The sequence below is a fragment of the Carettochelys insculpta genome, chromosome 30 (assembly GCF_033958435.1).
Source record: "Carettochelys insculpta isolate YL-2023 chromosome 30, ASM3395843v1, whole genome shotgun sequence".
NCBI lineage: Eukaryota > Metazoa > Chordata > Testudines > Carettochelyidae > Carettochelys > Carettochelys insculpta.
In genome coordinates this window covers 1,233,550-1,244,799 of record NC_134166.1, presented here as the reverse complement: position 1 = coordinate 1,244,799, position 11,250 = coordinate 1,233,550, and the positions used below count along the sequence as shown (strand labels likewise).

General features: G+C 63.4%; 1 protein-coding gene across 1 annotated transcript; it reads left to right on the top strand.

Annotated features, from left to right (window-relative positions):
* Nucleotides 1–1,053: 1,053 nt before the first annotated feature.
* On the top strand, nt 1,054–7,160 carry CHRNB2 (cholinergic receptor nicotinic beta 2 subunit). Its single transcript, XM_074980628.1, has 5 exons — nt 1,054–1,197; nt 2,170–2,214; nt 2,528–2,637; nt 2,987–3,983; nt 6,541–7,160. The coding sequence occupies exons 1-5, from the start codon at nt 1,069–1,071 to the stop codon at nt 6,709–6,711; spliced, it is 1,452 nt and encodes a 483-aa protein (XP_074836729.1). The 5' UTR covers nt 1,054–1,068; the 3' UTR covers nt 6,712–7,160.
* Nucleotides 7,161–11,250: the final 4,090 nt, after the last annotated feature.

Sequence of the window (11,250 nt, the reverse complement as noted above, 5' to 3'; positions counted from 1 at the left end):
CCGGCCCCAGCCCCACACGCTGCGGCTCAGAGCTGCGGGGGGCGGGGGGGGGATGAGCAGCACAAGGCCTCCCCCTCGCCCGCTCTCCCTGAGCTGGCGCGGTGCTTCCCACTGCAGCCGGCCCGGCTGGCTACAAAGGAGGCGCATAATGAGGGGCAAAGGGCCAGGGAGGCAGCGCTATCAGCAGCGCCCAGGAGCGGCAGATGAGACGCCAGCCCCAGAATCCTTCGCAGGCCTGGCCGCCCCCCCCCTTGCAGCCTCAGAGCCGGCCTGTCACTCACTGTGCTGTCCTCCCAAGGGCAGGCGTGGGGGGCTGGGCCCTTCGCGCACAGCAGCTGTATCACAAGCCCCATTTCATGCTGGCCGTAGGGCAATCCCTGGTCGGTCTGTCTGTGCATCTGCACCCATGTGCAGGGCTAGGCTGGCTGCAGCCCCCAGGCCCTGTTCTGTGCATGGGCAGCATTGCTGACCCTCTTCCAGGGAGAGGTGCTGAGCCGGGCCCAGCCCAGCTGCCCTTCGCTTGCAGCGACCCCGGTTTGGGGCCCCGTACGGGCCACTCGCACCGGCCAACCACCTTGTACCTGCCCTGGCCACACCAGCATGTGCTGCACCACGCCTGGGCTGTCCTGCAGCTCCGCAGGATGGGCCCTGCTGCCTGGCTGGCCAGCGCCACTCAAGGCTGCGTTCTGGCCTGGCTGGGCCGTTCCTGGCAGGGCCTCTGTCTGGGGCACTGTGCTTGGCTGGGCTCCCACCCATGGGACGGAGCTGGGCTGAGGGAGCCCGGTGCTAGCGCTTGTCCCCAGCCAGCCCACTGTGGAGCTCGTGCTGCAGCAGCGACTGCAGAGCGGCTGTTTCCCATCAGCCGACCAGTCTCCAAATGCTGAAGCCAGGAGCCCTGTTGCCCAGGTTGCAGCGAGGCCCTGGGGAGGGAGTAGTGCTGGGGGGCAGCTGAGCAGGGCCAACCCCGTGGGGGGGGGGGCAGGGCAGGCTGGAGGGCAGCTGTGGGGACAAGGAGGCTGGGTCTGAAGGGTCTCACCCTTTCATCCCCCAGGAGCCCTGGGCACTGATATGGAGGAGCGGCTGGTTGAGCACCTCCTGGACCCGTCCCGCTACAACAAGCTGATCCGCCCAGCCACCAATGGCTCAGAGCTGGTGACGGTGCAGCTCATGGTGTCGCTGGCACAGCTCATCAGCGTGGTAAGTTTGCTGGGTCTGCGGCACACTGCCAGGCTCACCCGTGGGCAGGGACTGGGTGCTGGAGACACTTGGCATGGAGGTGCAGGGCTGGGCACGCGGGGCTTTCCCAGCTGTGCTGAGCATGTCACACCAGTCGCAAGCTGCAAGTGCCCACTTGTAGAGACCCCCCAGAGAGGGGGAGCACCAGTGCAGCCACACCCCTGTGTGCAGAGCTATGCTGGCCAGCTGTGCACACTCATGGAGGTGCACCCCCATGCAGGGATCTGCTGGCCAGCTGTGCACACTCATGGAGGTGCACCCCCGTGCAGGGATCTGCTGGCCAGCTGTGCACACTCATGGAGGTGCACCCCCCCGTGCAGGGATCTGCTGGCCAGCTGTGCACACTCATGGAGGTGCACCCCCGTGCAGGGATCTGCTGGCCAGCTGTGCACACTCATGGAGGTGCACCCCCCCGTGCAGGGATCTGCTGGCCAGCTGTGCACACTCGTGAAGGTGCACCCCCCCGTGCAGGGATCTGCTGGCCAGCTGTGCACACTCGTGCAGGTGCACACCCCCTGTGCAGCGATCTGCTGGCCAGCTGTGCACGCGCGTGCATGGTGAGCTGCTGCAGCCAGAGCTGCTCCAGGACCACCAGGGCTGAGCTGCACAGTGCGGGCCATAGGACTCCTCTGAATTAACTCCGACCCAGGGTCAACTCTTGGGCTGCAGCCTCCTCCTGGCGCTCCGCTGCCTGGCTGGCCGGGGAGGCGCCAGCGCTGCTGGGGGCCAGGCTGTGCCATGGCTGTCCCTGACTTGCCTGCAGTGGGGAGGAAGGGTGAGTGGGTGATTGCAGTTTGGCCTCTCCCTGTTCCCCCGCTGGCTCTGAGTGCCTGTGTGCTGCCAGGGGAACCTGCCCAGCACTGCCCCCGCTCAGGGCTGGGCTGGCCACCTGGTGCCACAGCTCCTGCTAACGCTGCGCCCTCCTCCTTGCAGCACGAGCGGGAGCAGATCATGACGACCAATGTGTGGCTGACACAGGTGAGACACCTGCCGCGGGGTGTGTGTGGGTGTGCGCACCCCCTGTGCCGCAACGTCTCACCCCCCCCCCCCCCGCCGGGTCCGGCCCTATAGGGAGGTAGCCCCCACCCCCAGGCAGCACGCACATCAGCCCATGCCCCGGCCTGAGGCCCTGGCCCTGTTTGCGGTGGGGGGAGATTTGCAGACACACAGGCTGGAGTCCCTCGCACAGCACCAGAGCCGAGGTGCAGAGCCCAGGCTGTCTGGAAGCCGAGGCAGGGCTTGGGGACTGTCTGGCTGAGCCGGCGCTGAGCCCTGGGCACGTTCTCCGCAGGAGTGGGAAGATTACCGCCTGACCTGGAAGCCAGAGGAGTTCGACAACATGCGGAAGGTGCGCCTGCCCTCCAAGCACATCTGGCTGCCGGACGTCGTCCTCTACAACAAGTAGGTGCCACGGCAGCCTGGGCCCAGCCACTCCAGCTTCCCTGACCTCCCCGAGCCTGGGCCCGCTGAGGGTGCAAGTTCTCCCAGCACTGACCTGTCCCCTTTTGGGGGGGCCTGAGGTGGGATGTGGCTCCCTGTGGGAAGGGGCAGCACCTTGTCCCCTTGCTTCCACCTGGCCCAGATCCCAGCAGCTCTCCTAACCTCATGAGCTGTTTGACACCCCTGAGCCTCAGCCCTGGCAGAGCCCAGCATGGCTGTGCAGGTGGGGGGGTAGGGTCCTGCCCGTGGCTCTGCCCCAGCTGGGGGCGTACCCAGCCCTGCCGCCCACTGGCCCCTCTCCCCTGTGCAGTGCCGACGGCATGTACGAGGTCTCCTTCTACTCCAATGCGGTGGTCTCCTACGACGGCAGCATCTTCTGGCTGCCGCCAGCCATCTACAAGAGCGCCTGCCGCATCGAGGTGAAGCACTTCCCCTTCGACCAGCAGAACTGCACCATGCGGTTCCGCTCATGGACCTACGACCGGACGGAGCTCGACCTGGTGCTGAAGAGCGACGTGGCCAGCCTGGATGACTTCACGCCCAGCGGCGAGTGGGACATCGTGGCCCTGCCAGGGCGGCGCAACGAGAACCCTGGCGACTCCACCTACGTGGACATCACCTATGACTTCATTATCCGCCGCAAGCCTCTCTTCTACACCATCAACCTCATCATCCCCTGTGTGCTCATCACCTCGCTGGCCATCCTGGTCTTCTACCTGCCCTCCGACTGCGGCGAGAAGATGACACTCTGCATCTCCGTGTTGCTGGCCCTCACCGTCTTCCTGCTGCTCATCTCCAAGATTGTGCCGCCCACTTCGCTGGACGTGCCGCTGGTGGGCAAGTACCTCATGTTCACCATGGTGCTGGTGACCTTCTCCATTGTCACCAGTGTGTGCGTGCTCAACGTGCACCACCGCTCGCCCACCACCCACACCATGCCTCCCTGGGTCAAGGCCGTCTTCCTGGACAAGCTGCCCGCCTTCCTCTTTATGAAGCAGCCGCGCCAGAGCTGCGCCCACCAGCAGCTGCGCCAGCGCCGGCACCACCAGGAGCGGGCTGCTGACAGCAGCTTCCTGAGGGAGGGCGCCCGCTCCTGCACCTGCTTCGTCAACCAGGCCACCCTCAAGCAGTTCGGAGCTAGTGGTGGGCAGCAGTTCACCGAGGCAGCTGACGGCGCCAATGGCTACCAGGAGCGTCCGGGCCCAGCCCTGGCGCTCAGTCAGCCGTGCTGCTGTGGGGTGGAGGAGGCAGTAAACGGGGTGCGCTTCATCGCAGACCACATGAGGAGTGAGGATGATGACCAGAGCGTGAGTTGGGGGAGCCAGGAAGGCAGAGAGGGAAGAGTGGGCATGCGCATGCACAGGGGAACAGGCATCTCTGTGTGCAAGGCTGCGGTGTGCACAAGCACTCGTGCAAGGCTGCTGCGTGTACGCAAGAATGCAAGGTTGCACGTAAGCACCCATGGAAGGCTGGTGCGTGTACACAGACGGGCCTTTGGGCACATGTGTACACAAACACACGTCCCTGGCACTGCCCCACCCCCAGCGGCCACCCTCTCTGGGGGATGGCGTCCTACCATAATTTGTCTGTTTGCCCAGGGGCCCCCCCAAATTCCAGCCCCGCCCCCAGAGGCGAGGTGCATCACACCCCCGTTACCCGGAGGCCTGCAGGGAGGGCCTGACCCTTCCAGGCAGCACTTTTGTGCCAAGGGGCAGCCGGCAGAGGTCCAGCCTGGCCTGCAGGGTTTGCAGAAAGGAGGCAGCCCTGAGCGCCAGAAAATCTTCTGCTCCGGCTGGGCTGGGTCTCTGCGTGCAAGGCCCACGAACCGGTCAGCGGCAATGCAGTGGGGAGGGGCAGGACCCTGGGCTGGGGCTCCCTGGCATGGGGGTGCCCGAGCCAGCGCTTCCCCTTGAGGTGGGATTTCTGCCCACACGGGGGAGGGGGCGGGCTTGTGAGGTGCAAAGTGCCAGGTTAATCCTGAGGCCATTTGTCCCCCTGGGTCTCGCCAGCCCTTGGCCGCCTGCTGGGCCAGGCTTCTGCTGCAGTGGCAGTCCTGGGTGAAGAGGTGGTGGCAGGACTTGGGCAGTGCCAGGAGGAACGAGGAGGGGAGGGAGCCCTGGGTCTCAGCCCACCTCTGAGGGCACTGGCAGCTTTGAGAGAGACAGGTGGGCTCGCAGGGGTGCATGCTGAGGAGGGGGGGGGGGATCGAGGTGTGTCAGCAGAGCCTAGGGCGAATGCTGGAGGTGGGGCACATGGGGAGGCTTGCATGGGACACTGCTGTGTGGGCACGTGGGGAGCAACGTGAGGCAGTGGGGGAGGGGGCGGGAGGCAGGTGGGGAGGCCTGTACAGCCAGCACTGTGGGGCTGAGGGCCGCGCTGCAGCCCAGGCGTTGTTCCACATCATTCCTGGGACAATCCCTGCATCACACAGGCCTCCAAAGGGGAAGGCCCCCCCCCCACATCAGGCAGCAGGGCCAGGCTGCCTGCTCTCACCAGTAGGCTGCACTGTCTCTGCTTAGGCCTACCTTGCTGTTATCTGGGGCAGGCAGTTTTGCCTCTCTTCGCAGCCAAGCCAGCCCAGGGCCTGGTGGAGGCAGAGGGGAATGGGCAGGGCAGAGATACCAAGGGCCCACTGGCTCCTATTGCATTGCTCCCACGAGTCCTGCGTCCAGGCCCACACACTGCTCTGCTCCTGCTCACGGCCCAGCTTCAGGGCATGAGGCTGGCATAGCCGCCCCTGGCTCACTGAACTGTTTCTGGCAGGTGGGGGTAGCTGGCCCAAGGTCTCTGGTTTGCACCCCCAGCTGTGGGCCTGGGTCCACCAGGCAGAGGCTAAGGCCAGTGCTGCACAGGCTGCCTCGGGAGCAGATCTGACATGCCAACCAGGGGCAACAGGCCTGGTCCATGGGGGTCCAGCTCCAAGGAGGGGGGAGGTTTCGCAGGAGCAGAGGACTGGGCCAAAAGAAATCCGATGCAGTTCAACACGGACAAGTGCAGCCCTGCGCTTGGGACCGGAAGAATCCCAAGCACTGTTACAGGCTGGGGCCTGACTGGCTGTGCAGCAGAACAGGACCTGGGGATCACAGCGCATGAGAGGCGGGATAGGAGTCAGCCGAGTGGCCTTGTGGCCAAGAAGCCTAAGGGCATATTGGGGTGCATTAGAAGAAGAATTTTCGGCAGAGTCGGAGAAGTTGGTATTCCCCTCGATTCGGCACTGGTGAGGCCACAGCTGGAGTTTTGCGCCCGGTTCTGGGGCCCCCAGCGTAGAAAGGATGTGGACGCATTGAAGCACGTTCAGTGGAGGGTGACAAAAAAGATGAGGGGCCTGGAGCACGTGGTCTATCAGCAGAGGCTGAGCCATTTGGGTTTATTTAGTTTGCGGAAGAGAAGTGAGGGGCGATTTGGTCAGGCTCTAAAGAGGACGAGGAGCGGCTGTTCTCGGGGGTGACGACCGGCCGAATGAGGAGCAATGGGCTGAACTTACAGAGGGGGAGGTGCAGGTTGGCTGGGTGCTGAAGGACGAGCATGTGTTACCTAAAAGGGTGGCAGAAGCTCCATCCCGAGAGGTTTTGACATCTCCTGGCTGGGATGACTTAGTGGGGGTTGTGCCTGCTGTGGGCAGGGGCTGGACTAGAGAACCTCCTGAGGTCCCGACCAGCCTCGGGTGTCTAGGAGTCAGAGGCTGGGCTGGCACAGCTGCAGCCATTGCATAACTGCCCTGTCCTTGAGCCGCTACCTTTGAAGCGCCTCAGCCATAGCTATTTCCGACTCATCCTCTGTGCTGGCCCCATTGCCGCGCCCCCCCGGGTAGGGTGGGGGCAGGGCAGCTGGAGGCCACACTGCGACCGAGCTGTCTCCGTCCAGGTGCGCGAGGACTGGAAGTACGTGGCCATGGTGATCGATCGCCTCTTCCTGTGGATCTTCGTCTTCGTCTGTGTCTTTGGGACCGTCGGCATGTTCCTGCAGCCGCTCTTCCAGAACTACGCCACCCACTCCCTGGCGCAGCACGCCCACGGCCCTCCCAGCGCCAAGTAGGGCTGGGGAGGCAGGCAGCCCTGCCCCCCCCCCGCGCGCAGACAGCACCCCTAGAAACCTCAGCAGCCGTCACAGACAGCGCATGTGGGCCCAGGGCGGTCAGGGGTGTCTCAAGGCCTTGCTGCTCTTTGCTGTCCTGCCTCCACCCTAAGACATCCTGGTCCTATGGCCGCTGCCCACCCCAGGGAGCACAAAGCCAAGGAGACAGGCCACGAGCTGGGTGCGGCTCGAGAACCAGCCCTGACAGTCCCCTGCCCTCTGTGGGGACCGGTCCTGCTCCAGCAGCTGCACCTGCTGGGGGAAGGGGGCACATCTCCCCCAGGGATGAGCAAGGCCAATAGGCCCCCAGTCGGCGGGTGTGAGGGAAGAGGGCTGGTTTTCTCTGCTGGCGCTGCTCAGTGCCATTCAGCAGGGGCAGGGCCGGTTGGGCACGCTGTGGCTCAGCACAGCCAGGCACGGGCAACCTCAGGGGAGATAGGTGAACGGGCCCCAGGCACGGCCCTTGGAGTGAGATGCAAGCCCAGTGCTGCACAGAATTGTACCCCTGGGGGTGGCAGGGGGCTGGAGCAGGGGCCCCTGAAGTCACCACAGCCAATAAATAATCATAGGGACTCAGGATGTGGGGCGGGGGGGGATTAGTTTAAAGCCTTGTTTAACCCCCCTTTATTTCTAAGTGTGTCCCCTCATGGCGGTGTGCTTGGAGCAGGGGGAGGGGTGCAGTTCTCCGGGGAGGGTGGGGGGAGTCCTGGCAACATTACGGTAGTGGGAAAGGGCCACCCTGGCCCCCATAAGGACAGAGACACAGGCAGTGGGGCTGCAGGGACAGAACCCGGCAGCCCTACGGCAGAGCAGACACCATCCCTTCTCCTGCATGGAAACGGACTCCTGGGCCACGGGGGAGCCAGAGCTCCGCAGCTGCAGGGCTCGTGGGCACCCGACAGAGCACCAGCCCCAGGCCCTGGCTGCAGGAACAGACTCTCCAAGCGCAGCCAGGGCTGTTCTGCAGCCCTGTGAGCAGAGTGCTGGGGCGGCCCAGGAGAGTCACGTGCTGCTCAGCTGTTAGCGTGTTTCTACTGCTGGGGCGCAGCTGCACCTGCCTTGGCCCAGAACGAAACGCAGCTGAGGGGGAACACTGGCCCCCAGCCTCCTTGTGCTCCACATGCAGCAAGCCCAGCCCTGCCCCAGGGAGGCTGTAACCGGTCGGACGTGGAATTGTATCCCTGGGGATGGTGGGGGGCTGGAGCGGGGCAGGGCCGCCTTTGCCCCACCCCCGCTATAAATGCATTCCAAGGACCACCCTGGGCAGTTACGGCCATCACCGTGCTCCTGCACTGCCAGTCTCGTGCGGCCCGGTGCTCCTGTGCTGCCTTGGGCAGGGCCTGTCAGCCGCAGTCCCGGTCCTTTGAACGCACCAGGCTGGTGCCGACACTGACAGAACTGTCCGGCCAATGGCCCCAGGCACGACTCGGAGCACTCGGCCCCAACACCCTCCATGCCTGGGGGCTGGAGGCCCCACTGCTCAGCCAGCCCCAAAGGCAGTGAGGGGAGCTTAGGGGCAGACTGTCATGGGAGGGTGACCAGCCCTGGGGATTACCCAGGGGAATGGTGGAGTCACTCGCGAGCTCTTTGGAACCAGCCTGGCTGCCGGTTAGGGGATGGACTGTAGCTAGGCAGAAGTTGCTGGGCACAGAATGGGAGACCTGGGGTGAATCTGCTTGGCCCATGTCACAGCGAGTCAGAGCCCCTGCAGGCCTTGAAATCTCTGAATTGCCACTGTGGGGCCTTTTGGAGAGGGGGTGTGATGGGGTTCAGGGGTCCCCCTGCACTGCACCCCGTCCGCTGGCAGGAGTGACTCTCACTCAGCAGGTACAACAGCAGGTTTATTAGGCAACAGATGTCCAGTTTCTCACAGAAGCGTCAGTGCAGCAGCCAGAGACAGTCCTTCCAACCTGTCCTGGGGGGAAGACCCCGAGAGGTGCCCCTCTGGGGTGTAGCTTTCCCCTCCTCAGGCTGGCTGCCTTCCAGCTCTCCCTTCTCCTCGCCTCTAACTGCCGCCCCCGATTCAAAACCCAGCTCAGCTCCTCCCTGCTCTTTGTTCAGGCAGAGGTGTTATCTGCCAGTTGTAGCCCCAGGGTCATCCTTAGCCACTGGGAGCTGCTGCTTGCCTCGGACATCCAGCCTGACTCACACATGCACCCCCCCTACTCCATCACATCTCTCCCCCCTTCCAGACCGCACTGAGCGGGGTCACTTAGCCAGTGACCTGGGGAAGTTCGGGGCCCTCCCTGCGTGACAGGGCATTGGCTATGGTGTTGTTGCTCCCCTTGACGTGGACCACCTCCATGTCGTAGTCCTGCAGGAGCAGACTCCACCGCAGGAGCTTGGCGTTGGCCCCTTTCATGTGATGCAGCCAGGTCAGTGCGTCCGGGTCTGTCCGAGAACAGCTGTTGATGCGAATGCAGCACCTCTTTGATCTCCGTCTGCTGGGCAGGGGTCAGCTGGTCTGAGAGGGGAATAGACTCCAGCAAGGAGCCGGCTCCAGTTCTTGTGAGTAAATCCACCAAGGGATCTTCCTCCTGCCCCTCCCAGTGTCTGCACACGGCCAGCACCAAATTCTGCCTGTCCCAGTAAGGTTTCATCATGTTCACATGATAGACCCGGTGGCGGTGGGCCCGGTTCGACAGTTCCACCACATAATTCACGTCATTTAGCTGTTTGACGACCTTGAAGGGCCCATCCCAGGCCGCTTGCAGCTTGTTCCGCCGCACAGGTATAAGGACCATCACTTGGTCCCCGGTGGCATAGGCTCGGGCCCTGGCGTTACGGTCATACCAGACCTTTTGCTTCCTTTGGGCCATGGAGAGGTTCTCCCTGGCCAGGCCCATGAGCTCGGTGAGTTTTTCCCGGAAGGTCAGTACATACTGTACCACTGACTCCCCTTCAGGGGAGGCCGTCCCCTCCCACTCTTCTCTGAGCAAGTCCAAGGGTCCCCGTACCCTCCTTCCATACAGCAGCTCAAACGGGGAGAACCCCGTGGATTCCTGGGGCACCTCCCTGTATGCAAACAGCAGGTGGGGTAAGTACTTGTCCCAGTCATGGGGGTATTGATTCATGAAGGTTCTCAGCATCTGCTTCAGAGTCCCATTGAACCTCTCCACCAGCCCATTGGTCTGCGGGTGGTAGGCTGTGGCCCAGGTGTGCCGGACCCCACACTTGTCCCACAAGCTTTGCAGTAGGGCCGACATGAAGTTGGACCCCTGATCTGTGAGGACCTCCTTGGGGAACCCCACTCTGCTGAAAATGGACAGCAGTGCATCTGCCACGGTGTCAGCGTCGATAGAGGTCAAGGCCACTGCTTCTGGGTATCGCGTGGCAAAATCTACCACCACCAAAATATATTTCTTCCCCGAACGCGTTGCCTTGCTGAAGGGTCCCACTATGTCTATAGCCACTTTCTGGAAAGGCTCCTCTATGATGGGCAGTGGCCTCAGGGCAGCTTTCCCCTTGTCCCGGCTCTTCCCCACCCTCGGGCAGGGATCGCAGGACAGGCAATACAGACGGACAGCTGCAAAGATCCCTGGCCAGAAAAAGTTCTGTAACAACCTTCTCCTGGTGCGGTGGATCCCCTGGTGTCCTGCGAGCGGGACATCATGAGCTAGGTACAGCAGCCTGCGCCGGTACTTTTGGGGAACCACCAGTTGCCTCTGGACCTTCCATGGCTCCGCTTTGCGTCTGGGAGCCCATTCCCGGTACAGGAATCCCTTTTCCCACAGGAATCTCTCCCTGCAGCCCTCCCCCAGCTGCGGAGCTGGGCTGAGACTGGCCAGTTCCCTCAGCTTCTGCAAGGAGGGGTCTCTCTGCTGCTCTGCCTGGAATTCTTCCGCTCGGGCAGGAGCGGAGGCTACTTCCCCATCCCTGCTTGGCTCCAGCATCCCTGGCCTGTGAGATCTGGTTTTTGGGAGCCCCCTTTCTCTCAGGGTTGGCCCCTGTGGCTTTGGCTGGGCCTGTACCCCTGAATCTGGGGAGCGCACCCCTCGTTTTCTTTGGCTACGGGTCAGGACCAGGGCACGAGGGCGTTCACCTTGCCAGTTCTCCAGGTCAGCCCCCATCAGTACATCTGCCGGCAAATGGCTGTGCACGCCCACTTCCTTGGGGCCTTCCTTCTTCCCCCATTTCAGGTGCACCCTCGCCATGGGCACCTTGAAAGGGGTCCCATCAATTCCTGTTATCGTCAGGTGGGAATCGGGTATCATGCAGCCCGCTGCCACCACCCCGGGTCGGGCCAGCGTCACGTCAGCGCCTGTGTCCCAGAACCCCGTGACCTTTTTCCCGTCTACCTCGAGGTGTTTGAGACACTTGCTCCACAGAGGTAGCGCTGCCCCCACTCTGTAAACTGGCCTCTGAGCATTTGGTCCCCCTGAGGAGCTGGTCTGTGGGGCGGATTCGGCCCAATCCGAGTGCCCATTGTCAGCACCACCCGCCTTGGCCGCCAGCCCCTCTGACTTCTGGGACCCCACCCAGTTGACTCCATGACCCCCC

What these genes read in the sequence shown, in the direction of transcription:
- CHRNB2 (XM_074980628.1), top strand. Translation starts at nt 1,069, where the DNA reads ATGGAGGAGCGGCTGGTTGAGCACCTCCTGGACCCGTCCCGCTACAAC. An exon ending in TGGCACAGCTCATCAGCGTG is followed by an intron (nt 1,198 to 2,169) that starts GTAAGTTTGCTG and finishes TCCTCCTTGCAG; the next exon opens with CACGAGCGGGAGCAGATCAT. An exon ending in GTGAGGATGATGACCAGAGC is followed by an intron (nt 3,984 to 6,540) that starts GTGAGTTGGGGG and finishes GTCTCCGTCCAG; the next exon opens with GTGCGCGAGGACTGGAAGTA.